This window comes from Esox lucius, chromosome 7 (assembly GCF_011004845.1).
Source record: "Esox lucius isolate fEsoLuc1 chromosome 7, fEsoLuc1.pri, whole genome shotgun sequence".
In the NCBI taxonomy this organism is placed as follows: domain Eukaryota; kingdom Metazoa; phylum Chordata; class Actinopteri; order Esociformes; family Esocidae; genus Esox; species Esox lucius.
Window position 1 is genome coordinate 37548221 of NC_047575.1, and position 26048 is coordinate 37574268.

The following is a 26048-nucleotide window of genomic DNA, read 5'->3' on the forward strand; positions in this document are numbered from 1 at the left end:
CACAGTGGCTGCTGAACCCAGAAAGTCCTCCAGTGTCATGAAATTATAATGTAGCATGTGTGTAGTGTGTTCATTGAGATTTCTGTCAAATGTGGTCTCATTGAAGACAGATGCTGCAATGACAGAACTCAGCTGACCTCAGGCTGCAGGGAAACTCACTGTTCTGGACTGACCTCAGACTGCAGGGAAACTTACTGTTCTGGATTGACCTCAGACTGCAGGGAAAATCACTGTTCTGGGCTTACATCAGACTACAGGGAAACCCACTTATCTGGATTGATTTCAGATTGCAGGGAAACACTGTTCTGGACTGACCTCCCCACGTCGCAACACAATGAAAGTCCCAGTCAGATAAGTGTTACATGTTGATAAAATCATCACATTTCAACAGGTGAAGGCAAAATAAGGTCAGTCCTAGATGTTAACAAATTCATATTGTTCCCACAGGATGTAGGTAAGAATAGCGGTAAGTACTAAATCTTTAAATTTAGGTAGTCTAAGGTTGAGAAAGGAAATGTTGGTTTTCTATTTGCAGAGCGGGCTTGCAAGAGGAGAGACAGAGGACTCCATATTGTACCTGCTCAGGAAATGTAGCATGGTCGCCCAATGCCAATAAAACCTCTCTGCTAATGTTTGGACTGCTTAACACCTAGCTCCAAATGGAATACAAAACAGAAGAGTGAGAGAGAAACAGAGTGTAAAAGGAAAAGAATGACAGATGAGAGAGACAGTGTGGCTCCTAGTTTGGTTGTAGTTTGGTTGTAGTTGCGTTGTAGTTGCGTTGTAGTTAGGTTACAGTTTGGTTGTCGTTGGTCCCTGGATGAGAAACCAGATCCTGCTAGAAGTCGTCTTTCAAGGCACGTAAGGTGCACTTTTTTCACTGGTCTTAATATCAAATCCCAGGGCAGGGAATAGGACAGTGACCTGTGTTGGGTGACATATTTTGTTAAGGAAGGCTCTATTTTGTTACTATGGACAATGGCATTTATTATAAGATTAGGGGTGTTAATGCTGGTGCCCTGGTTAAGATAAGGGGTGTTAATGCTGGTGTCCTGGCTAAGATTAGGTGTGTTAATGCTTGCGTCAGAGCTCAGATTAGAGGTGTTAATGCCGGTGTCCTAGTTAAGATTAGGGGTGTCAATGTTGGTGTCTTGGTTAAGATTAGGGGTTTTAATGCTTGTGTCAGGGTTAAGATTAGGGGTTTTAATGCTGGTGTCCTGGTTAAGATCAGGTGTGTTAATGCCAGTGTCCTGGCTAAATTAACAATCATATGGCCACCTAATCATCCCAAATTTTCTGATTCATGCTTTCTCCTCCTGCTGTGACTAATTCCTCAGGTCATTCCAGTAAAAGAGAATATCCTCTGCAAATGTTTTCTGTGGTATAAGGAGCTCCTGAGGTTGAAGCCATAAATATATTATAGAAAAAACTGTGCTTACCTTTTTGCCTTTGCATTAAAACCACATCCAAACACTCGGATGGGCAGCCTTAATGTACAGGATACACTCTCATATTCCTACATCCCATATGCTCACCACTTAGCATTCTGTAAAGACATTTTTACTTAAGTCAATTTAGTGTGGTCTGTCCCTATATGATTACCAATAGCAGCTCCTTTGCAGCAAATAACATTTGGGACATGTGAATGTGTGTGTGTGTGTGTGTGTGTGAGAGAGAGAGATGGGGTTAGAGAGAGGAAATGACATCCATTACAGTGGGGAAGGGACAGACAGACAGACAGATAGACAAAAACAACGTTTCTTTTCTGGGGGAGAACCCAAAAATGGTGTAGGAATTTGAATTGGTCAAGTCAAAGGTATTTGAATTGGTCACACACCAGCAGAAGCAGAATTGTAATTTAATTTAAATGTTTTCATGTTTCAGTGTAATTAAATTAAATTACATTCATATCGTATATCTGTCCTGAAATTGTGTTACTAATGCCATTAACGTTTGTACAATTTACTTTCATAATTGCAAAAAAGAAAATGAATGAGTCTGGAAATATTACTAGATCTTGCCCTTCTTACATCATGTAATGCTGAAGGTATCAGGCAGGACACTGGTGCAGGGAGAAAGCAGGACATTTAATAACAAAACTAAGAAGTAACAATAACAGAAACTACAAAGACAGAATCAATAAACCAATCAATCAAATGTTATTTATAAAGTTCTATTTACAACAGCAGTTGTCACAAAGTGCTTTTACAGATACCCAACCTGAAACCCCAAAGGGCAGACAACAAGAGTTGCACAGTAGCTAGGAAAACACCTGTGTATGGTCCAATCTTAGGAAGAAACCAATTGAGGAACCAGACTCCGAGGGGTGGCCAGTCCTCTTCTATGTTTTTGCATGAAACAACAGGTACTTACAAAGATACTTAAAAAGGGCAAGATACACTATGGGAAGGAGGAACTTGAATAGGGACAGTGATCAGGAACACAGGTGAGGGCAATACTGACAAATAGGTGTGCCTGATCCAAACCAGGGAGAGAGGTGTAACACCCCAGCAGTTTTCACAAAGTGCAAAAGAGCTTCACATAGAAAACACAAATTTTTCTATGGCATCACTATCTTAGAACACTTTTGCAGAAACTGTTTGCTGGTCCCCATTAGCACCCCCTAAGAATGATTCAGGAACACGTCAGTTATGCGACGGCCATCCGTCAATCGACTGTCTGTAAAGGAAACATGTGGCTGTTGAGTCCAAACTGCAATATGCAAGTAACCGGCACCCCCGGTGATCAGCACCCTCTGGCCTAGACCTAGCCCTGTCTTGGCACCCCCTGGTCTAGACCTATCCCTGTCTTAGCACACCCTGGCCTAAACCTAGCCCTGTCTTAGCACCCCCTGGTCTAGACCTAGCCCTGTTTTAGCACACCCTGGCCTAAACCTAGCCCTGTCTTAGCACACTTTGGCCTAAATCTAGCCCTGTCATTGCACCCCCGGTCTAGACCTAGCCCTGTCTTGGCACCCCCTGGTCTAGACCTATCCCTGTCTTAGCACACCCTGGCCTAAATCTAGCCCTGTCTTAGCACCCCCTGGTCTAGACCTAGCCCTGTTTTAGCACACCCTGGCCTAAACCTAGCCCTGTCTTAGCACACCCTGGCCTAAACCTACCCCTGTTTTAGCACACCCTGGCCTAAACCTAGCCCAGTCAAAGCACACCCTGGCCTAGACCTAGCCCATCTTAGCGCCCCCTCGTCTAAACCTAACCACGTCTTAGCATACCCTGGCCTAGACCTAGCCCCGCTTAGCGCCACCTGACCTAGACCTAGCCCCGTCTTCCTGGTGCTGCTAGTAAGAACAAGGAAAAATTTCATCAGCAAAGAGGAACATTGGTTGCAAGTCAAAGCTGACCAACAGGGATAGACGGACACTTAAGAGGAGCCCTGAATAGCACAGTCTCATAAACCACACAGAATTGAATCAGCAACTCTGTTACCCAGTCTTAACAAAAACTGTAACATGAGCTTCACAAAGCAAGAATTTTGGAAGTTGCTTGTACTGAAGGTCTGCTTACAACCATCCCTCTCTCCCTCATCCCTCTCTCTCCCTCATCCCTCTCTCTCCCTCATCCCTTGATGTAAGGAATAAAATACCTGGACACCTGAGCAACAGAAAGTTGACTAATTTGGTCTGATGAGTCATCTTTCACCCTGTTTCCTACATGAGAAAGTCAAAGGACGCCTTCAGCCCACAATGTCTCCTGCCAACTGTAAAACATGGTGGAGGATCCATAATGGTATGGGCAGCCATCTCCTGGGAATCATTGGATCCGATGGTTGCTCTGCATGGTCATATCAATGCCCAGGAATGTGAGGCCATGTTCCAGGACCAGACACACTCTATGGTGCTAACACTTCTCCCTCATGATTCATGTTCCAGTATTCCACAATATTCCACAATGCTTTTCTTTTTGAAGAAGCATTATCCCACAACACACAGTTCAGGACTGGTATGACAGCATTCCAAAATGTATTGGAGCTGTTCTGAAGACAAAAGGTGTCCCTGCTCCAGATTAGGACCTTGGTAGAAATATATTGTCAGGTGTTTCGGTTATTTTCTCCACCCCATTATGTAGTTAGTTGCTAAGTCTGTAATTGTGAATTACATTACTTCTGCTATTCCCTTGTAGAGTGTAGAGGGAGGAGCATATCCATTTCTCCTTTCAATTACATTTCTAACTGACACCAACTCTGCTACAAACGCATAGTGATTCCAAGTTTTGTCCAAATGTAAACACATTCATAATAACTTTAAAATTCTGGGAATTTTTAAACCTCCCATTTCATGCTGAATGTGTGATATGTTGTGCATAATCAACAAGTAGAATCACGAAAATATTTTTGATGACATGGCTCCACAGTATTGGAACATAATGCATAGTACACATACAGCATTTTTGGGGGCCCATTTTGGTGCCACCATGCCCCCCTTACAACCACTGGCACAGAATGCATCTTTAATCCCACAGCTTTTAGATTTCCATGTTTGTTCTGTGTTTATATGTCTCTTTGTTGGTTGGTTACAAAATAAGTAACTAGATGGTTTATGGCCCAGTGGTTCCTGCCACACTCATTGGCCCTCATTTATCATTCTTGCTAGAAACGGGCGTATATTTTGGCGTAAGATTTTGCTTACACTCCTCTCACCGCCTGATTTATGAAGCTGTGCGTACCTTTAAAATCCAGGTGTACGCAATACCTTCCCTTGATAAATGCCGCGGCTGAAAACGATCGTCATTAGAATAACACGCCCCTATATATTCAAGTCTCCGCTTCCCCCACGCCCTCATTTTACGCCATGGACACACGGAAGACGGCAAAAAAGAGAAACTTATCTGACGTGGAGATTGAGACGATCATCAGGGAGTTAGAAAGAAATAAAATTGTTTCATTTGGCAGTTTAAAAAGCGGAATAAAAGATGATGATGTGATGTGGAGTACCATTCATTCACATTAATAATTGCATGACAATTTGTAATATTCGTCTTATTATTTCATGATATTTATTATTAATGACGTTTATTGTTATTTAGAAGAAGAATGTTGTTATTATTATTATTTCTATTATTATTTAAAAGAAGAAGAATGTTATTTTTATTATTTTGTCAGTCTGAATTATATTTTGGTAATTTAAAGCCTTTTATTACTGAACCCAGTCCATGCGCAACTGCCGGGCCTAACCCTGAAATGTCATGTAAAGCGCACAGGCTCGCATCTGAAGGAATACATATAAGTCAAATGCTTTGGTAAAGTCACACAAATGAAACCTTGAAGTCCATGTTGCACAAAAATAAACACTGAAGTTTGTAATTATTATGTTGTTTGTTTTACAGTGGGTCATAATATATCATATCTTTTATGTTTGTCAGTGCGTTAGGATTTTTTTTTCTGCGCATTTCCGCACTAACTCAAAACGTGCGTACACCACCTCTTGAGCTGGCGTAGGATTTGAGAGTGCCGTACGCCAACGTCCATATTGATAAATCTCAAAGTCACCGTGGTTTTGGGTGTACGCCAGGTGTACGCTGGAAATTTGGTGTACGCACTTTTGATAAATGAGGGCCATTATGTCTATGTGTGTGATTCGTTTCCTAGAGGTTGAGGGCGGAGCTTAAATTTCAAACCAAATGCCTGCTCTGAATGCACTGACCAAGGTTAGTGCTTGTTTCTCTGACTTCTCCGCAAAGACTTTAGAGCGCAATTATTTCAGCGATGGATGCATGTTCCACTCTCAACACTGAGCCAAGCAATTGCAGCATTTCTGAGTTTTTTTTCATGTGGTATTTTTCTAATAGGCCACTGATCCTTTGCAACATACCCCTAAAATGACCCAGTACTCCTGAGTGTGTGTGTGTGTGTTTGTGTAGGTCTGTGTGTGTCTGTGTGTGTCTGTGTGTGTCTGTGTGTGTCTGTGTGTGTCTGTGTGTGTGTGGTTGTACAGATGTTGCAGAGAGCCTTCAATGTTTTAGCAACAGTCTGTTAGAGTGGTTATGAACACTTTTCACATGGATATAAACCACACACACACACACACACACACACAGACATGCACACACACACAGATACTGTACAAGTACAAAGCCATCAGCAGAAGAAGAGAGGGATTAAGAAAAAAGAGAGGTTGGGGCCTGAGAGAGGTTGTTTGGGACAGAGACAGGTTGTGGGTAAGAGAGTTTATGTAGAGAGGTGAGAGAGGTTGTGTAGAGAGGTGAGAGAGGTTGTGTAGAGAGGTGAGAGAGGTTGTGTAGAGAGGTGAGAGAGGTTGTGTAGAGAGGTGAGAGAGGTTGTGTAGAGATGTGAGAGAGGTTGTGTAGAGAGGTGAGAGAGGTTGTGTAGAGAGGTGAGAGAGGTGAGAGAGGTTGTGTAGAGAGGTGAGAGAGGTGAGAGAGGTTGTGGGTGAGAGGTGAGAGAGGTTGTGTAGAGAGGTGAGAGAGGTGAGAGAGGTTGTGGGTGAGAGGTGAGAGAGGTTGTGTAGAGAGGTGAGAGAGGTTGTGGGTGAGAGGTGAGAGAGGTTGTGGGTTGAGAGAGGTGGGGGGTGAGAGAAATAGAGGGGTGAGAGAGAGCTTTTTGGGTGCAGAGGGAGGTTGTGGGTGAGAGAGGTTGTATAGAAAGGTGAGAGAGGTACTGCCAATTTATTGATAGAAATGTTGAAAAGAACAGTGGAGCTTACGCTAAGTCCTAGTCTTGGTAAGACGTGAAGTGGTTTTTATTGCTAATTTGAACTGCACGTTTTGTTTGTGCACATTGACTATATAATGTTGCAGTCAATTTAAAAGTATTTTTCCTCCCAACATAGCGCTTCATCTTATGGCAAGCAATCGGAGGCCATGCTACTAGACCACATGCCGCTAACACTGCTCCCTGTCATGTGGTGAAAATCGAGTTAGACATTTGCTCAGGATATGGTTTTAATTTAGGATATTTTGAGTCTGTACGACTCATCATCTCATTGCATTTTTGTGCTTTAGGGCTGAAAACAATGGGATCATTCAAACATCTAGATTTTGGATATTTAGCTCTATATGTTGTTTGCTTTGTCGTTATATATTTTTACGAAATGTATTTGATTGATCATGACACCAAGTCTTATCTGGACATCTCATACTAACTATGAATGCTCTGAGAGACGTTGGGTGGAGGTCAGTAATACAGTAGGCTACAGTATTAACAGTGAATGCTCTGAGAGATGCTGGGTGGAGGTCAGTAATACAGTAGTCTACAGGACTAACTATGAATGCTCTGAGAGACGCTGGGTGGAGGTCAGTAATACAGTAGGCTACAGTACTATCAGTGAATGCTCTGAGAGATGCTGGGTGGAGGTAGTAATACAATAGTCTACAGTACTGACTGTAAATGCTCTGAGAGAGGTTGGGTGGAGGTCAGTAATACAGTAGTCTACAGTACTATCAGTGAATGCTCTGAGAGAGGTTGGGTGGAGGTCAGTAATACAGTAGTCTACAGTACTATCAGTGAATGCTCTGAGAGACGTTGGGTGGAGGTCAGTAATACAGTAGTCTACAGTACTATCAGTGAATGCTCTGAGAGACGCTGGGTGGAGGTCAGTAATACGGTAGTCTACAGTACTGACTGTGGAGGGGTGAGGATAGGGGTACCTTTGAACTCACAGACCACGACTGTAGTTGCAACTTGATGTTGTGTCTAGGGGGGCATTTTGGGGAGGAAATGCTGCCCCCTCCAGGTCAGTGGTTGTACAATTGTGCTGAAGGTTTATTTTTCTGGTCAAATTTTGATGTTTAGGTCACCAGAAACTAGTGATGTCCCGGAAACAATTGACTACTCTCCCCAGAATGGAGTAACTGTCCTCATTAATGATTTCTTTGTTGTGGGGTGGAGGGGTGGGGTGTTGGTGGCATACTGGAGACCATTTTCTTGTTTATTTCTAACCAGTTGTAAAATTCATAGAGTTAGTTAGTGCAGATCTTGCTAAATTAGCAAACCTCCTGAATGTAACTCCTGGTGAAACTACCAGGTCTCTGTTATCTAGAAGTCAACGAGTGGGTCCATCTCTTTCATATTATGCCTCCTGTAGAATAATGATCTCAGTGTTTCCAATCATATTGGTAATGTCTGGGGATATCCTCATTAGCCCAAATACAGAGGTCATCAGATCCTGTTGAACGTTCTCCCTCTTTCGTTCTCTCTCTTTCTCTCCATCTCTGTGTCTCTTCCTCTGTCTCTTTTTATCCATCTCTCTGTCTCTCTCAATCTCTCTCTTTCCCTCCATATTCTCCATAGTCTTTTTTTCCCTAACTCACTCTGTCCTTTTCCATGTTCTCGTCCTCTCCATGTTCTCTCTCTCCTCCCTCTCCGTTCAGAGTGCTGTAGTTAGGAACTTACATTAGCCAGTAGCACAGTAACAAAGGGAACTATTTGAGACAGGTGGTGCTTTCTGACTTCAGTGGAAGAGAGGGCGACCGAGAGAGAGAGAGAGATTGTGTGGTGTGTGTATGTCCTTGTGTGTGTGTGTGTGTGTGTGTGTGTGTACCTGTGTGTGAGAAAGCCTTGCTGAGTGCTGGTGTGGGACAATGTGTTACTACAGCAACAGTACTTTTAGTAAAGTACTGACTGAATGGAGACAATCTCACACATACTGAATGGATAGACTGGGCGTATGAATGATGTGCTGCTGTTTTCTTGCTGAGGGAGATTCCCTCTGATTCAATTATATTCTATGGACTCATGTTTTATCACATGTTTCCTCCAAATTTTACCAACTTGTTTTTTGTTTTTTTAACAAAGTAACTTTTAACAATTGTTCTTTGTTTAATCGGATGAATTTGCCATATGTGCCTCATTGTGGATCAGCAGGTGAAATGTTCGATAGAAGCATCCTCCCTGTCCCTGAAATATAACCTCAATTAATTTACTCAACAGAGAATGGTCTTAACTTTTCAAAGACAGTAAAATACTGAACCTCCACAAGCAATATCACAGTGTGAAGGACAGTGAGGTGGCTCTTCCCGCTTTGTAAATATTCTGGTGTTTTCATACTGAGAATAACTCACATTAAACCTTACTACCCCAAATTTGGAAAGCTTGCATTCCTTCACCACTTCCTGTTTCACTCATCAAGCTTTCATTGCCACTGTCACAAGGTTATTTATGGCCCGTTTAAGATTAAATTGTCAAACCTGTTACAGTAAAATGTGTTCTTTTATTGAGGTCTAAATAGCCATTTCTGTTCATGATGTCAAACACGTGTTCTATGACAGAATAATAAAGTAGATCAAATATATTACTACCTACTATTTTGTGTAGTTTTGTCTGAGTTATATTTATATAGCCTATCTAAGTGTTTTCAAAGGTTTGATGCGAAGGTTTAGTGTTTTATTAAACCCAACAGGTGGCAGGATGGATCCAACAGCCAATGTACTGTAGGGTCCTGTAGGGAACAAATACGGGTTGTTTTGAATAAATGAAATTGAATTTCAATAAAACCCACTGTCAGTGCCATGTCAATGCTCCTTTCTCTCTCTATTGAACTGCAACAGGGGGCGTGTTCAGTTTCACAACGTCCCTGAACGTTGCATAAGTTAACAGGATAGTTTCTCAAGTTAGGGATCAACCAAACTACTGATTTGAAATTACGGCTTGTGGGAAACTCTAGACAAATCAATGAAAAAAAACCAAGAAACCAGGCAAGCCTAGTTCAGCCGGCCCGCAATAGAAATATTGCCACTTCGAGATTCGAACCCGGGGCACCTACGTGAAAGGCTGTGTCGTTAAACAGTACATCTCGGAGCTGTACAGTTGCAGGCCGTTTTAATAGTTAATTTGCCATTCGTGAATGTCATTGATACAGTTAAACTGACTAATGTTTCTTACTATGTATGGCGTTTGCCAATGGCCGTTTGAACAGCGTATTAGCCAATAATAAGCTTTACCGGTATCTACTTAAGAATTCAGCAATTGCTAGCGAGTCTCCCAAAGCTAATTCATTTCATGGCATAAGAACGTATATCTTTTTTTCTTTAATGGCAAAACAACGTACTTTTCAGACGAGACAATCGTGGAAACTACCAGAAATAATGTATAGAATCAATAGATTGGAACGTATGGTCTTCCGTATGAGAGACACGGTCTTTAACCACGACGCCACTACACGTTCCTACTGACGCTAAACTCCATTGAAGATTCTGTTAAATGGGTTTACTATATCTACTAAATTCCTCGGAATAATCATAAAAATGTAGCAACTTCTAGTGAGACTTAAGATGAACTATTCCATGCCAGAAACAGTCACAATATAACCGTATACAGTTTCAGCCAGTGAAGTTTTCGCCTGTACGGAATAATTCACAATGCGTACGATCACACCGCCTGCGAGGAGATACGAGCTCGGCAACAACAAATCCGCTTCTCTAACTACTCGATCTAACAAGGGTCAGTCTGCTAGAGACCGCGTTCGCGCACCGGCAATCATTTGGAATAAAAATGCTTTCTGTTTTCTTCCTGGCGTGGCTCTTGGAAGATGAGACTCTCGTTTGGAAGATGAGACGGAGAGTGGACAAAACCAGATTGTAAATCAGATTCAGGAAAACAGGACTACATATAGGCTAAGACACTAAGCCCACTACTTGAGCAACAATCAAATATTATATATTTTTACATAATTTATCACAAAATTTACGGGATAATTGATTGATCTTGAGAGAACTACTCAGTGGAACTACTCACTCAACATTCTCTCAAAAATACGTTGTACATTTCAAAACCACCTGCGGGATGACATGGCATTCTCTGAGCCAGACAAAGTCGCAGTCCATTTGAACTTATAACAAAACAGTTCAAATAAGTCACATTGAATTGTCAGTTACACAGAGGCACATTCATGTGTGGAACACGAAAAATCATTACTGTTCACTGCTACAATGTCTAATGATATTGTAAATCACTATGACCCCTCCTCCGTCCAAGCCTTTGGTAGCTACAGTTGATGGCAGCTGGGCGATTTATAATCTAGGTGGGCCGACACCCAACACTGCTATCACACTGAAATGCATTATCAATAGGAGATGTATGTTGGTGGAAAGCAAAGACGAGGCATGTCTTTGTTGACTGACAGACAGAGTACGTTAGTCAACGTTACCCTTACGTTACCCTTTTTGCAAAAAGCCGAATACACTCCGACCAATCAAAACAGAACAGCACGCGCATGGACAGCGATTCATCTGTTTTCATGTTTTTTCTGTGATGTTGATTTTGCCATTGTGGCCTGGTCGTAACTCCACAGCAGGTGCGAGAAGCTGGAGTCTTAGACGTCTCCACCAATGCACCTCTCGCCAAGCTGTCCTGCTTCTTATCGCACTGTTCCCTCAACCAGGAAGGTTTCCTGCAACCCCCACAATTGAGTTCGCAGGCAGCCAAGCAACCCCAACGAGTCGCTAGAGTGCGACGAGACAAGGCAGCCCAGTTTCATTTACATTTAAGGCTTATCCAGAGCAACGTACCTACTGAATGCATACATGTTCAGACTTTTTTATTCGGCCTGAGAAACGACCACGTTGGCCTACAGTTAGCGTTCAAATTACTGTATAAAGTGTGTGAATACGGAATATTGTTTCCTATTTTATCTTTGTAATAAATTTTGAACAATGTGCAGATTTTTTCACTTTGACATGATGGACTTTTTGTCCATTTTTATTTCATGTTGTAACACAATAATAAGTGATAGCCTAATTGTTAATTCAAAATAGAAAATGAAAATGATTTGTTGGGTGGATGGGTGGTGTGAGGATTTAAGATGGAGTGTCTCCTTGTTTTGAACCGTTCTACCAATTATTCAAATCAAGAGGATATAAGATTGAGTCAATACGGAGTGTCTCCTTGTTAACATACAACATCACCAGTCTTACAGTCTCTCTCATTCCATTTCCCTTAAAAATCTGAACCCCCAGTCGTCGTCAACCAGGCAGGTATGTAACGACAAACACCACGGTAGACACATCGACTAATTTGTTGTTAGCGATGAGGTGGGAATCAATGTATTGTAGGAACAGGTCTTTTTATCCCATTGAGACTTACTAAGTGTACATAAAGGTTAAATAAATAATTAATTTGTTCATTGTGTGCCATCTGTAGTCAAACTTTCTGGATGTTAATTAGGGCTGTCATAAATAGATGAAAAATGTTTACTCTGAGGATTTGCTGTGATTAATTGTGATCATTCCTTGCTGTAACTAATTGCAATAACCAGATTTGCTGTGAGCCGAAGGCCTAATTTAAGAATTTTCATATGAAATATATATTATGAATATTATTTAGATTGTATAGGACATTTTATACGTATTCTTTTTGAACTGACGGGTAATAAAAAGAGGGGTCGGACTCAGTGCTGGGTGCTACAGACCCCCCCCCCCCCAGATTACGAAATTCTCTCCGTCACGTATGCGTGCAGGTAATCTGTTTATCGGACCACGAGATACACGTAATTTCGTTGCTTGAGGTTCACGTGCGTCATTATGTCCGACGTGCACCCCATAATAAAAAGATCTGGTAACAATAGCCTAGTATGCGCATCTTCACCTCAAAAGGAGAGGCGGGCAAGTGTGTAGTGCGGTGGTAAATGAGAGTTACATTTAGCCCAGATGACGAGGTTTTACAAGGAGTGTTGCGAGAAGTGTAATGATACTGCAAGTGTAATGCACGTGATATCCCAGGAACTTTGAGGAAGAAAAAACACTTTGTACTGGAGTTGTCTGAAATTCGAGATATTAGGCCTATGCATAGTTTACAATTGATCAATAGGAGCAGTTGACGTCGACGCCCCTTATCGAATAGGCTACTGAATATGTGGGAGCTTGACATTGTGCATTTGGAGTCTGACATTATGGCAATACAATTTCCTTTCTGCTCTGGAAAACAATCCGAGTGTTATCTCGACATTATATCCAAGACCTCTGCTCTCTCCCACATTATCAATTAAATTCAAGTAAATGGTGCCTTAAAGGAATCGGACACCTATGCCACATTTCCAGAGCAGCCAGAATAAACCATATAGAGTACAATACATTATCTCAGTCTCTCCTCTCGCTCGCTTGGCGAATAGCAAACCAGCGTTTCCTCTCACAACCCCAGGCTACACACACACACACACACAGACACACATGCACACACACGCACGCAGAGAGAAAGAGAGAGGGAGCGCTCAAACATGGGTGGCCCTGATTGGTTAATCAGCCCTGTCAGACAAATGTTTATGGGCGGGATTTAGACTCGCTCGAGCCTTTTCCTGCTCTGAGTTGCACTTTACCAATTCTGTGCGCGAGAGCAGAGCGAGGCAGAGCGGACTACGGCGGCATCCCTTCTTCTTACCGGACGAAACATACACCGACTTTTATTCTCACAGCTATTCCGAGCAGTTGCATCTTTACTGTGCGCTGACATCTTCTACCCAACGGGACTGGACCGAAAAACGTTTTTAAAAGGTGAAAACCTTATTACCGATCAGCAAGCGCGAGAAACGATCTCACAGCAATTACAAACGACTGACTTGGGTACATCATCTGGATAACAAACCGGTTCACGTAAAACGGAGAGGTTTCGTGAGGACGTAGGATACACACGAGGAAAGCAAGAGGGATAAAGGAGAGAGAAGACAGGATGATTCTCAAGCATCATCTGATTCTGACGCTGTGCGCCGTCTACGGGATCCTGATTAAAGGTATGGGGCTGTTAGTTTTAACTTTTGCTGAGAATTTGTGTGTGTGTGTGTGTGTGGGGGGGGGGGGGGGGGGGGTCTCGGGGATAGAGTAGGTTGATTGTAGAGAAAGAGAGATGAAGAGAGTGCGTGATGATAGTCAGTGTCTCATGGGTCATTTGCGGGTGTTATTTTCACGCTGTGCCCGCGAGGCATTGCTCTTTCACGCAAAGGGTCTCGCATGCGTCGGAACGTGTGTGTCTCACCGGATTGCCCTGTCACGCACTAAGGTCTCTGATACGTGCTAAAGCATTGGAATGAACGCGGTTCAATTAGCATAATTTGTTGGTTGTGATTTGAGCGCCTACGGGCTTTTTTTTTACATGCACACTTGCTGTGTGTGTGTGTGTGTCTGTCTGTATTTATGTATGTCTGTGGGTGTTTTCAACGCTGAAATGAACAGTAAAGAGGGTGGGCATCCACCCTGGTGCGCACGCACACGCACGCACACATTCTCACACACACGCACATACAAACAAACATACACAACGTGATATTTCATTATGGATTGTAGGAAGGAGAATGGGGGAAACTGCGTAGTTGTCTCTGACACGGTTGTAGCTAATATCCGTGCTTATAACTTCAAAGTTACTCTATAGCCTGCTGTAGCGTATAACGAAGCGTAGCCAAATGTTTACTTTCGGGGCGTCAGACGCGGTGATTGTAAACCACTAGTGCTGTTCTTCAACTGCCAAATGGGATGTTATTTTTCCCGCTAGAATAGATAGCGCGTGGACAGAACGGGAGCATGATAAGAGAGCATGGGGGGGCGGGGGGAGGGGGGGGGGTAGTTCGCCCTGGAGGATTGATAGAGAAGAGGGGAGAATAATGTTGAAGGAATACGGCAGCGCTTAAACAATGGATTCAATCTGTCCCGGTGGAGGGACGAAGGGATGAGAGGAAGGAAGTGGGGTTCTAGGGGAGAGAGAAGGAGAGTGGATTACATATATTGCTGAGTTGTATTCCTACTGTATCTATTGAAGAACCACTGTAATATATCTAATTTCTGTCAGGGTGGGGGGTATTCAGCCTGTAATAATAGGCCACTTAGACCACTGACACGGTATTAGTAGACTGGCAGAAAGCCCGTAATCTCCCTCACCTGTTTCGTGGAGGATGGGAATTATATATTCGTCTGTGTGCGCCTGATGATGTTGATATTCAACTTGCTCTGGTTTTGCTCTACAGCAAGCCGGACGGCGGTGGGAGGGATGGTCTTTTGTCAGAAGTAGTCGCGGTGCGGTTAATGACGGGGAATCGTTTCCGCACCACATAACCTCAGTTGCTGAGTGCTGTCTGTTCCGCAGGCATCGTCTTTGTGCGCCCTGTTCCGGTGTGTGTGTTTAGAGGATTTTTCGTCACCTGGCATTCACACTTAAACAGTGTTTAGATTAAAGGGATCTTTTTTGGCTAAAGACAGCCAGGAGTGTGCCATGCTATCAATATTTAGGCTTTTCTGTTTTCATTACCAGCTGTTTGTTGGGCAATGGATTTATGATTGTAGTTGAAACCCTATAAACTACCACATGATATGCCAACGTATCCCTGGCATACCTCTGTCCTTTAACTATACCTCTGTCCTTTAACTAACATTCAGTTTATGAGAGTATTTATTATGCATATGACCGCTTGAGCATACCCTTGTTTTCATTGGAATTGTATCCAGGCCTGTGTGGTCGTTTCATGCTTGGCCATTCTATTCCGCCAATGGACTGTGAGCACAGTGTCAGGGTGTGTGTCTGTGTGTATATGTGTGTGTTTTCAGTTTTCAGGCTTTGGGCAAAACTATGAACAAAAGAGCAGCGAGAAAGGTCACTGTGGCAGTTTGTGTGTTTGTGTGTGTGGCTACATATATCTGTGTGTGTGTGTGTGTGTGTATGTGTTTGACAAGGTCAAGGAGAGGCGACTAGGGCTGTGACATGAATATTACATCAGAGAAACGTGCCTTGACACGTAAAGGGAAAGATAGGAGACAGAGGAAAAGAGAAAGGAATAGAGGGATGGGGACTATGGAGAGAGAGCCAGAGTAGAGGGAGAGAGGCAGAGGAGGGGAGAGAGCAATGGAAGAGAGAAGACAGAGGAGAGGGAGAGGGGGAGAGGAGGGGAGAGAGCAATGGAAGAGAGAAGACAGAGGAGAGGGAGAGGGGGAGAGGAGGGGAGAGAGGGGAGAGGGCGTGGGAAGAGAAGGAGGAAGGGAAGAGAGAGAGGACAGAGGGAGAGGGCGAGAGAGAGCTGGAAAGAAAGAACAGATATTGTATGGATAGAGTGGAAGGGAGACAGAAAGAAAGTGGATGATCGGGAGGGATGGAGTTTCTGGAAAGAGAAAGAAGAGGGAGGCACTGGTGTAGATGGAAGGAAAGAGAGAGAGATAGAAGGACAGATTGAGAGAGAGGGAGAGGGGCATAGAGAGATGACGAACAGGATCGGTCTGAAGGCAGTCAGTGACTATAACCACTCTCTCCCTCACATCTTCTGCTGTATTCAACACACACACTCACACACACTCAAATACACACAGACACGCACACACACTCAAATACACACACACACACACGCACACACAGTCCTTTGTAATGCCCTCTAATACTCTAATTCCGTACATGCAGAGGTCCAAGGCTCTAATCAATCCCAACTCATTTGATTCCATGCTGGTGTTGTGGAGGCAATGTAGGCTTGGGTCATGTTACACTCTTTACTCCAACAATGAAGACTTGATGAATTCATCTGTGATGCATTCAGGCTAATTAACAGAAGACGTGCCCCTGTTTCAGGAAACCCTGTAGTAGACTCACTCCCATGCCAATTAGGACACAAGGCAATCGAAACAAGCTACTACTGGTAAAAGCTACATACATCCGGTCTCTTCTGTCCCTGTGGACTGCGGGTTAGTTGGAGAGACTCTGTCCCAAATCAATGGGGGGGCGTGTCGACAGGCAGAGGAGAGTATCAAGGCGTTAACTTATCATGTGAATGTTTAAGTGGTGTGTCAACTCCATATTATGACAGAATGGGCTGCTTCCTTTATGTTGGTCGGGCTGTCTGTTTGTAGTCTGACCCTTAGTGCACAGTCTAGAACCAAAGAGAAAGCCGGCAGACCAGAGACATTGCCAGGACATTGGCCGGTGTTTGCATCACGTTTCTGTTAAAGTACAACAAACCACAGTCACACGATGGGCCACCTGAAAACCCCATGCAGCTGCAAATCCCAGGTAGTATAGGAATCATTGGTTTAGAAGACAAAAGAGCCACAACCGATTCTAGATCATTGAACATTTATTTTATACCAACATTGTTTAATGACCACTTTGTAGCGTTATTAGAACGTATTCGTTGCTTTCAAGAATGTCGGTTTGCTGGCTAGACTGCAGTTCAATAGCCAGACACAAGACTTACCCCACTGTTATTATCAGGAGCATATTCCACAGACAAGACAGAACACACGCTGATGATCACACTGTCTCTCTGTCGCGCGTTCTGTCTGCCCGTCTCTCTTTCTGTGTCTGCCTGTCACTTTTTCTATTTGACCATGTTTCTCTCTCTGTATGTCCTTCTCTCTTTCTGTCTCTTTCTCTGCCTCTTCCTGGTTGAGATACTGTTTTTAGTGCGTCTTCTTTTGACATATCAGACAATCAGTGCACTGTCTCTGATTGTGCTCCTGCTCTTTTGACACTGCCGCTGAATTCACAGCAGATAAAGGATTGTGTGTATAGCAATAAGCCTTGGGGCCAGCTGAAATGTTGCTGGTTCAAATCCCCATGCTAACAAGTTAAGAAATATCAATGTGACCCCAAGTGGGGCACTTAACCCCAATGTGTTCTGTCAGTGTCTGTGGAAAAGAGAATCTGCTAAATGACTAACATGTTTATGTTGGTCTGAAGGGCCTGATGTAATGGCTTGGCATTAAAGGTACTATTGATTAAAAGACTGTTATTCCTCAGACTGTTGACACACTGACACACACACACGCACACACACATACACCGACACTTAATCACATAGGTGTACACACACCCACACAAACACACACAACTTTGTCTGTTGTTTTTTTGAAGGGGTCTTCTTTTTTACTGTTCTTGCTGCTGCCACACAACACAAACATTAGCAACACGTGTGTGTGGTACATTATTGATTAAATATTCATTGTATATATATACTGTATTTAGGGCTGTCGCAATTGTTACATAATTGCCTGATCGCGATTACTTGAGCTAGATCACAATTATTTTTATGACAACCATCTTTTTGCACAATAGTTTCCAATCTGAATAAGGGAGTTTTATGCCGATGTTAGAGACGTCTCAATAAATAACATGTGAATGATGTCCGTTTCAATCAGTTAGGATGTCTAGCCCAGGCGTGCAGGAGAGTGTTATAGGTGCAGATAATTCACTGAAAATAATTTGCTTCTTAATTTCAGTATGTTTAAACATAGTTTAGAATTGTTTTGCAATGCAACGTTATGTAATTTACAATAATACATGCATCAAAGAGGAGAAATGTTACCATGTGCAGGAAAATCTCCGGATCCTCAGGTGCATTATTACAATCGTATTAGCCTTACACTATAATAATGGCATTACATTAACAATATAGACAATAAAATCGTTAAACGCAATTATTTGTGAGACAATTAATCTTTATTTTAAATGTCATAATCGTGAGAGCCCTAACTTTGTGTGTCTGTGTGCATGCAGTACCTTTGCAAAACTATTCCGATCCCATTTTACTGTAGTACAAATGGTAAATTGACATTTTGTTCTGTTACACAAAATAAGTCATTGATTGGTAACGTTGTTTTTATGATCTGAAATCTTTGTAGGAAAATATAAACATGAGTATTTAACCCCTGTGCTGTGGAGCTCACAGTTTACAAAGAGGAAATGAATGAACATAATGAGGACACAGTTACCATTGGCCTCCACCTGTGAACCATTAAAGTTGCTGTCAAATGTTCTGTATAAAACCCCCACTCTAGAAGGGTCTTTGGTCAGGTTGTGAATCTGAAGTAAAATTAAGACCAAATAGCATTTGCAGTGCAGTGCATTGCTTTGTGTTTGGATATTTCAATTAGTGCAGTTGGATAATAATCAGGAACTGGAATAATCAGGAACTGGAAGCAGCATCACACCACCCAGGCCCTGCCAAGAAAAGACTGACCCTAAAATCTCAATGCTCAATCAAGAACAAGACTTGTGAGAGAAGTCACAGAGAGGCCAAGAGTTCTGTGGCTGGGAGTGGAGTAATGGTGCACGAGTCAACCATATCAAGAGGTCAGTATAAAACTGTCCTGGATTGTAGGGTGGCAAGAAAGAAGCCATTTCTCAAAATGTATGATTTGAAAGCAGGTTCATTGTGAGAAAAAAGGTTTAGTGGTCTGAAGATAACAAGATAGAGATTTGTAGTCAAAAAGTTTGGTGTGTGGCACAAACCCAACACTGTCCATGTCTCAAGACACACCATACCTATGGTGAAGTATGGTGGTGGCAGCAACATGCTGTGTGGATGCTTATTCTCTGCAGGGACTGGGCATTTTGTTTAAACTGTAGAGAGAATGCATGGAGCAAAATACAGAGAAATTATGAAGCAGAACCTGCTTCAGTCCGCTAATAACTGAAGCATGATCCCAAGGGCATGGACAAAGAAACATTGAAGTGGCTCCAAGAACTAAAATGTGAATGTCAAAGTACTGATTATAATCCCATTGACAATCGTAAATAGTATTTGAACATTTCGGGTCCACAAGCGTTGGTCAACCAACCTTAACAACCTGGACCAAATTTCCCAAGAAGAATGGGCAAAATCCTTCTGACACTGTGTGCAAAGCTGTTACATACCTAACAAAAGACTTAGAGCAGCTGCATTTATGTAATCCAAATGTTTAGCAGTTCAGTACTCAGTGCATTTGCAAGGCCTTGTCGTCCTGTCGAAAGCGGCAGTGTTGATCTTCTTCACCTGCAGCTTAAAAGAAGTTGCTATCCAAAGTTTGGGCCCTGTCTGTTAGACATGTAGCAGGCCCTATGAAATACATTTTTACTCTTTCCCAATTCCCTTTTTTGTTCTTTCTAACAGCTTACTTGGTAGACCATGGCGATTTCAACCCCAGTGGTTGTAGATTCGGATCCTCCGTGGTACCAATATGGAAATGGATGCACTCACTACTGTTCTGATCTTAAGGTCTCTGGTTCCGTTTGAATAGGTTCTTCAAATACTTTCTTTGGTTTTCACATTCCTCACTAAACCTTTTGTGATGTTTGTTAATGTTACTAGGCTTCCTGCTTGTTTTAATATACCAGCTCCCACCCCCTCATATTATACAATGTATTGTCTTACAGTATATTCTTACAATCCATGGTACATACTGTATACATACTGTATACATGGTTCAACTGTATATTTTGTGTATTCTGTCTCTGTATGGTGTCTGTCTCTAGCCGCACTACTACACCAAGTGAAATCCCTCCCTCCCTCCCTCTTTCTGTTTTAACTTTCTTTAACACCTGAAAGAACAAAAGTCTGTCTTTGATCTCAGTAAATTCCTCCCTTTGCTCAGCAGGGAATCAGCAGCGTTGCACAGTGTGTCTGTGTAGCAATGTTTGATTTTGTGTGTGTGTGTGTGCAGCATGCATGTATATTTCTCCATATATCACAGGGATTCACAGATGCTCTGAGGATAGATGGTGAGTTCTAAGACAGCCAGTCAGTCTGTTATTACACCAGTAAGAGAAAGACAAGTGTGTGTGTCAATCAGAATTGAACATGTTGGTTCATCCATCTAAACATACAGATCACATACAAGCAAGATTTGAGCAGTCCCATCCTCTGGTTATCAGGGGACAGGAAGCTAGTTTGAGGATACTAATTATCATGTGTTCCTATGGGGCCCAGTAAATCCCCTTCAGTTCATTCACCTAATTCTGTTTAGTTTCTCAAGCTTTCAGGTTTCTCTCTTTTTTTTTTTTTTTTTAGGTTTTTGTTCTTAATAACATACTGTTTTAATAGATAAACAACATTGTGTGTGTGTGTGTGTCTGGGTGTGTGTGTGTGTGTGTGGAGAGGGGTGTCTGTGTTCCTGCAGATGTTGATACCTGTTCCAGCAGTGTTCTTCCTTTGTAAGAGACGGATAAAGACATGTAGAACTGGATCACCAGTATCTCAACACTGCTAGACAACACTCATATTGTTTGGGGACCTTGCGTCCGCTCTTGACAGAAATGAATTCAACACTCACACACACACACACACACAAAATAAACACTCTTATGCACTAACACACACGCTGGCAAAGAGAAATATTGTTTGGAAAACGTATGAGAAATGAGATTCCATCGCTGTCATGACTGAAGCCTGACTGTAGAGTAAATTGAGATTGTTTGTGTATGTGTGTGTGATGGTATATGCTCGTAGTGAAGGTAACTGAGTGTGTTTTGGTGTGTACTGTACGTATGAATGTATGTTGTTGTTTGTGATTCATCAGATTTCACAGATAATTATTCATCATGTTGCAGATTATTAGTTTTGTTTTATTTCCCCTGAGGAAGCGTGCATGCCTGGTACACTGTGCTGTGTTTTCACTTCTCAGGACTACATTTCCTGTTCCCTTAACCTAGAAACTATTTTTCCAAACCCCTAACCGAAACCTTAACCCAACTTAACTCTTGAAGGAGACGCTTACAACCAACATTCAGTCAGACACTATTGGGGGCTGATCAATCCGAAGTATAGATGAAGTGAAGGTGAGAGAAGAAGGGAGGCGTGAGAGAGAGGAGAAAATAGAAGGATAAACAAGAGCAGGAAGGTGGAGGAGAGAGGAGTAGAGAAGGAAAGGTAAAAGAGGAGGAGAAAGATGAGAGGGATGGTTAGAGAGGAAGAGAGAGGGCTAAGGAGAGGATGGAGTTAGATGATGGAGGGATGGAGAGGAGGAGGGTGAGCAGAGAGATGGAGAGAGTGGAGGAGAGAGGGATGGATAGAGCGGAGGAGAGAGGGATGAAGAGGGAAGGATGAGATAGATTATGAGAGGAGAGAGGGATGAAGAGGAAAGGTTGAGATAGATTATGAGAGGAGCGAGGGATGAAGAGGGAAGGATGAGATAGATTATGAGAGGAGAGAGGGATAGATTATGAGAGGAGCGAGAGGGATAAAGAAGGAAGGCTGAGGTAGAGTATGAGAGGAGGAGAGAGGTAAAGAAATGCCATTATGGTATTTTCTTACACTGATAACAGTGTAAGGTGGATCTGTAAAACCCTTTTATATTACTATGTTTAAATCAATGATAATTACATTGGTTGTTTAGTGGCTGCAGTATTTTCTTTGTGTGTGCATACTTGTGTGTGCGTGTGAGTGTCCAGGCGAATGTATGATTAATTGATTGAGTGTGAGCTGCAGGTGTGAAATTCCATCCCACATGGCACAGATGGAATGAACCAATCCTCCAATACAACAATAGACATTGCGTGCAAGTCACTGTGTGTGTGTGTGTGTGTGTGTGTGTGTGTGTGTGGGTGTGGGTGTGTGTGCGCGTGTCTGTGTGAGTGAGTGAGCCTGTGTACCATGTTGTTGTTTGTGTATGTGGATCTTTCTCGGTGTGTGTGTAGGTGTGTGTGTAGGTGTGTGTGTCACTAACCTCCAGGGTGGTTGTAGACTGGACTGGAACAATTCATTACACTTATTCAGCTAATGAAGTGCAACCTTTTAGCTGGAGGTGGAAGGGAACACACACAACCTGCCTTAGGGAGTTACCCTGGTTCACAGGGCTGTGTGTGTGTGTGTGTGTGTAGCTCAGAAACACACTATGCCATTTCTTTTTCCCTGCCACATTACAAATCCATTAGACATTAGGACACACACACACACAGTGATGTGAAACCTGTTCACTCCTCTCTCCTCTGTTCACTTTTCTCCACTTTTCACTCCTCCTCTCTTTTCCCTCCGCTCCACTCTTTTCATTCCTCTCCCCTCTTTTTATCTCCCTCTCCTCTGTTGTTCCTGCATCTCCTCTGTCCACTCACTCTCATTCACTCCTCACATCTCTTTTCTTTGTTCATCTGTAATTTCTCTTCTCTCGTCTGTTGACTCTTTTCTCCTCTGTTCATCTCTGTTCACCCCTCCCTCTCTGTTCACTTCTCTTTCCTCTTTTCATCTCTCTGTTATTTTTTCCCTCTGTTCACTTCTCTGTTCATTTCTCGCTCCTCTGATCACTTCTCTCTCCTCTGTTCATTTGTTTCCCTTTTTCTGTTGAAAGAGCGAGATCCCAAAATGTTACACAGTCAGACACAACGCCTGCTCCGTTGCAGGTTTTATTCTCAATACTACAGCATGATCGCCAATGGACCAAAACAGAAATGGAGTTTAGCATTTCAATCCACTCTTTGCTATTTGTTGCAGGAATGTTGTTACTACGCTGTTACTAGGCCTAGGTCTTCAACCTTCTCCTCAGGGACCCCCAGACATTTCACAGGAACACCTCATTCACTAATCAAGGGCTTGGTGATTAACTGATAAGTCTGATAAGTGCTGGAATATATCAAGTACATGGAATGGCTGGGGGTTCCCTGAAGAGAGAGGTGAATACCTCTGATTTAATCTGCCTTCAAACCAGTCTCTTTATAGGAGGCATTGTCCTCCCATCACTACTCTGTAAGGACCCCATCAGTGACATTATATCCCATGTAATCCAGTCACCTCTGACTTCTGACCTCTAGCCATATGGTGTTATTGACGGTTGGTGACACACAGGTGGTAGAAGACAGTTTTCTCAGTAGGGGATGTTCAGATGCTAAATACATACATTATCAGCATACCCAGCATTATCATAATGTACACAATGTATGCATGTCATTTGCTTTGCCCTGAGGGCATTGAAGCTTCTTCAATGCAACATTTGATTAATTGAAATATCTGACGTTTTAACCTGACTCAAAATAGAAAATACATCAGTAGGAGCCCAGTTCCCTTACAAGCAGAAACATTTTTATGGGGATTGATGAGGATTGAACCCTGGATTCTGGCAGTGGGCTTGGAGTGTTGCCACTGTACAATGGCTCTGAATTTACATGCTCTATTTACATTTATGTTCTTTTCTAATGATCTGTCGCTCATGCTTAGTTCACGTCATGATGACAGATTGAAAAACGATGAATAGGAAGGATAGCTGAAGAATGCTCAACTCCACTGAGTTTATTAGATAAATCAATACATTGAACAGAAGCCGCTTACCAAACAATGGCAGGTGAACAAAGATGGCATCTGAATAGTCAACATAAAATATAACTAGATTGATAGCTGGAACAAAAGTGTTTAGCTGGGATTCACAAATTCCACTTGGACTGGATACAGAAGGGCTGAGTTGTTCTCTGACATGCGTGTGGTGGCTCCTGTAGCCAGGATTCGGGTTATGTCAGGGGAATTGAGAAGGGATGGAGAGTAGCTATAATCCAATAATGTCTTAATTGATCCCCAACCTGTTTCTCTACAGACAGCACACCTTAGCTAGCAGCAGACAATTAGCCAATTTCTTTCCAATCACAGGTAATTAAAACAATAAATAGGTTACTTCACCCCACGCAGCCTTCAGAAAATGAAATATTTTATGACCCTAAACCCGTCTGCCCCACAGATGGGGGAAGGCACCTCTTATCTGTGCCTCAACACCTGTGGGATGAAGGATTGTACAAGCGTTCCTGGAAAGGGTTGAACAAAGGCATATTGAAAAAATGCATTCAGTAAACATTTGCACCTCACTATTAAAGCGTCCAAAAAGGTGCAGTGAAAACAAACTGAAATCTTTGAGCAAAATAAAATACAAATAAAATCACAATAACCTGGTGTGGAGACCCTTAAACTAATACTTTGTTGAAGCACCTTTTGATTTTATTACACCACTCAGTCTTTTTGGGTAGGAGTCTATTAGCAGGGCACATCTTGATGTTGCAATATATGCCCACTCATCTTTGCAAAAGCGCTCCAAATCTGTCAGATTGCGAGGACATCTCCTGTGCACAGCCCTCTTCAGATCACCCCACCGATGTTCAATTGGATTCAGGTGTGGGTTCTGGCTGGGCCATTCCAAAATGTTAATCTTCTGGTGAAGCTTTTGTGGATTTGGATGTGTGCTTTGGGTCGTTGTCGTGTTGAAAGGTGAACTTCATCTTCATCTTCAGCTGTCTAACGGACGCCTGAAGGTTTTGTGCCAAAATTGTCTCGTATTTGGAACTGTTCATAATTCCCTCCACCCTGACTAAGGCCCCAGTTCCAGCTGAAGAAAAAACGCCCCAAAGCATGATGCTGCCACCACCATGCTTCACTGTGGGTATGGTGTTCTTTGGGTGATGTGCAGTGTTGTTTTTGCGCCAAACATACCTTTTGGAATTATCCAGTTATCCAGTTCTTGCCTATGTCTCGGTTGTGCCATATTTTCTCCACTTGATGATGACTGTCTTCACTGTGTTCCATGGTCTATCTAAAGCTTTGGAAATTATTTTGTACCCTTATATTTTGTATATCTTTTAACAATGAGATCCCTCTGATGCTTTGGAATCTCTCTGCGGACCATGGCTTTTGCTCTGAGATGCAACTAAGAAAATGTCAGGAAACAGATGAACAGCTGAACTTTATTTGTGATTAATCAGAGTCACTTTAAATGATGGCAGGTGTGTTCACATTATAGGTCAAATTAAAAGTGGAAAAAGTTCTGACATGATTTTTCTTGGTCTCATTCTTTTACATCACAAAAACCTGGCATTTTAACAGGGGTGTGTAGACTTTTTATATGCACTGTATGTACAGTGGTGCATGTTTAAACCAATTAATACATACAAATACCTTCTCTTGAATCTATGAGTGTAATTCTGGCTTCACCTCCAAAACCGTCACTCTGCCTTGGAGATCTGAAATCTCAACGGTGAGAAAACCAAGAACTGAGTCAGCTGGTCAGCACTGGAGATATAACTGTAAAGAATGAGACCACTGGACATGTAACTGGAAAGAATGAGAGCCCTGGAGGTGTAACTGGAAAGAATGAGAGCCCTGGAGGTGTAACTGGAAAGAATGAGACCACTGGACCTGTAATTGGAAAGAACGAGAGCCCTGGAGGTGTAACTGGAAAGAATGAGAGCCCTGGAGGTGTAACTGGAAAGAATGAGAGCACTGCAATTACTTAACCATGTCTGAAGATCAGTAACCTACAGACCAGTGTAACGAATACGACGCAGGCAGGTAGTGTAGTTCCAAACGCATAGTTTAATTTGCAGGACCAGAGACAGGCAAAACTCATGGTAAGGCAGTCAGGGTTGGGGAAACTGGAGAACTGAGCAGTACGGTACAA

The 26048-nt window shown here is 42.6% G+C and overlaps 1 protein-coding gene across 4 annotated transcripts in view; it reads left to right on the forward strand.

The window, feature by feature from the left end:
• Positions 1–13282: 13282 nt before the first annotated feature.
• cadm2a (cell adhesion molecule 2a) overlaps positions 13283–26048 on the forward strand; it is a 403005-nt gene continuing 390239 nt past the window's right edge. For all 4 annotated transcript variants that reach the window (XM_034293280.1, XM_034293283.1, XM_034293281.1 and 1 more), the window contains exon 1: positions 13283–13693. In XM_034293280.1, coding sequence (XP_034149171.1) covers positions 13633–13693 — 61 coding nt within the window. In that variant the 5' untranslated portion in view covers positions 13283–13632. The remainder of the gene's footprint in view (positions 13694–26048) is intronic.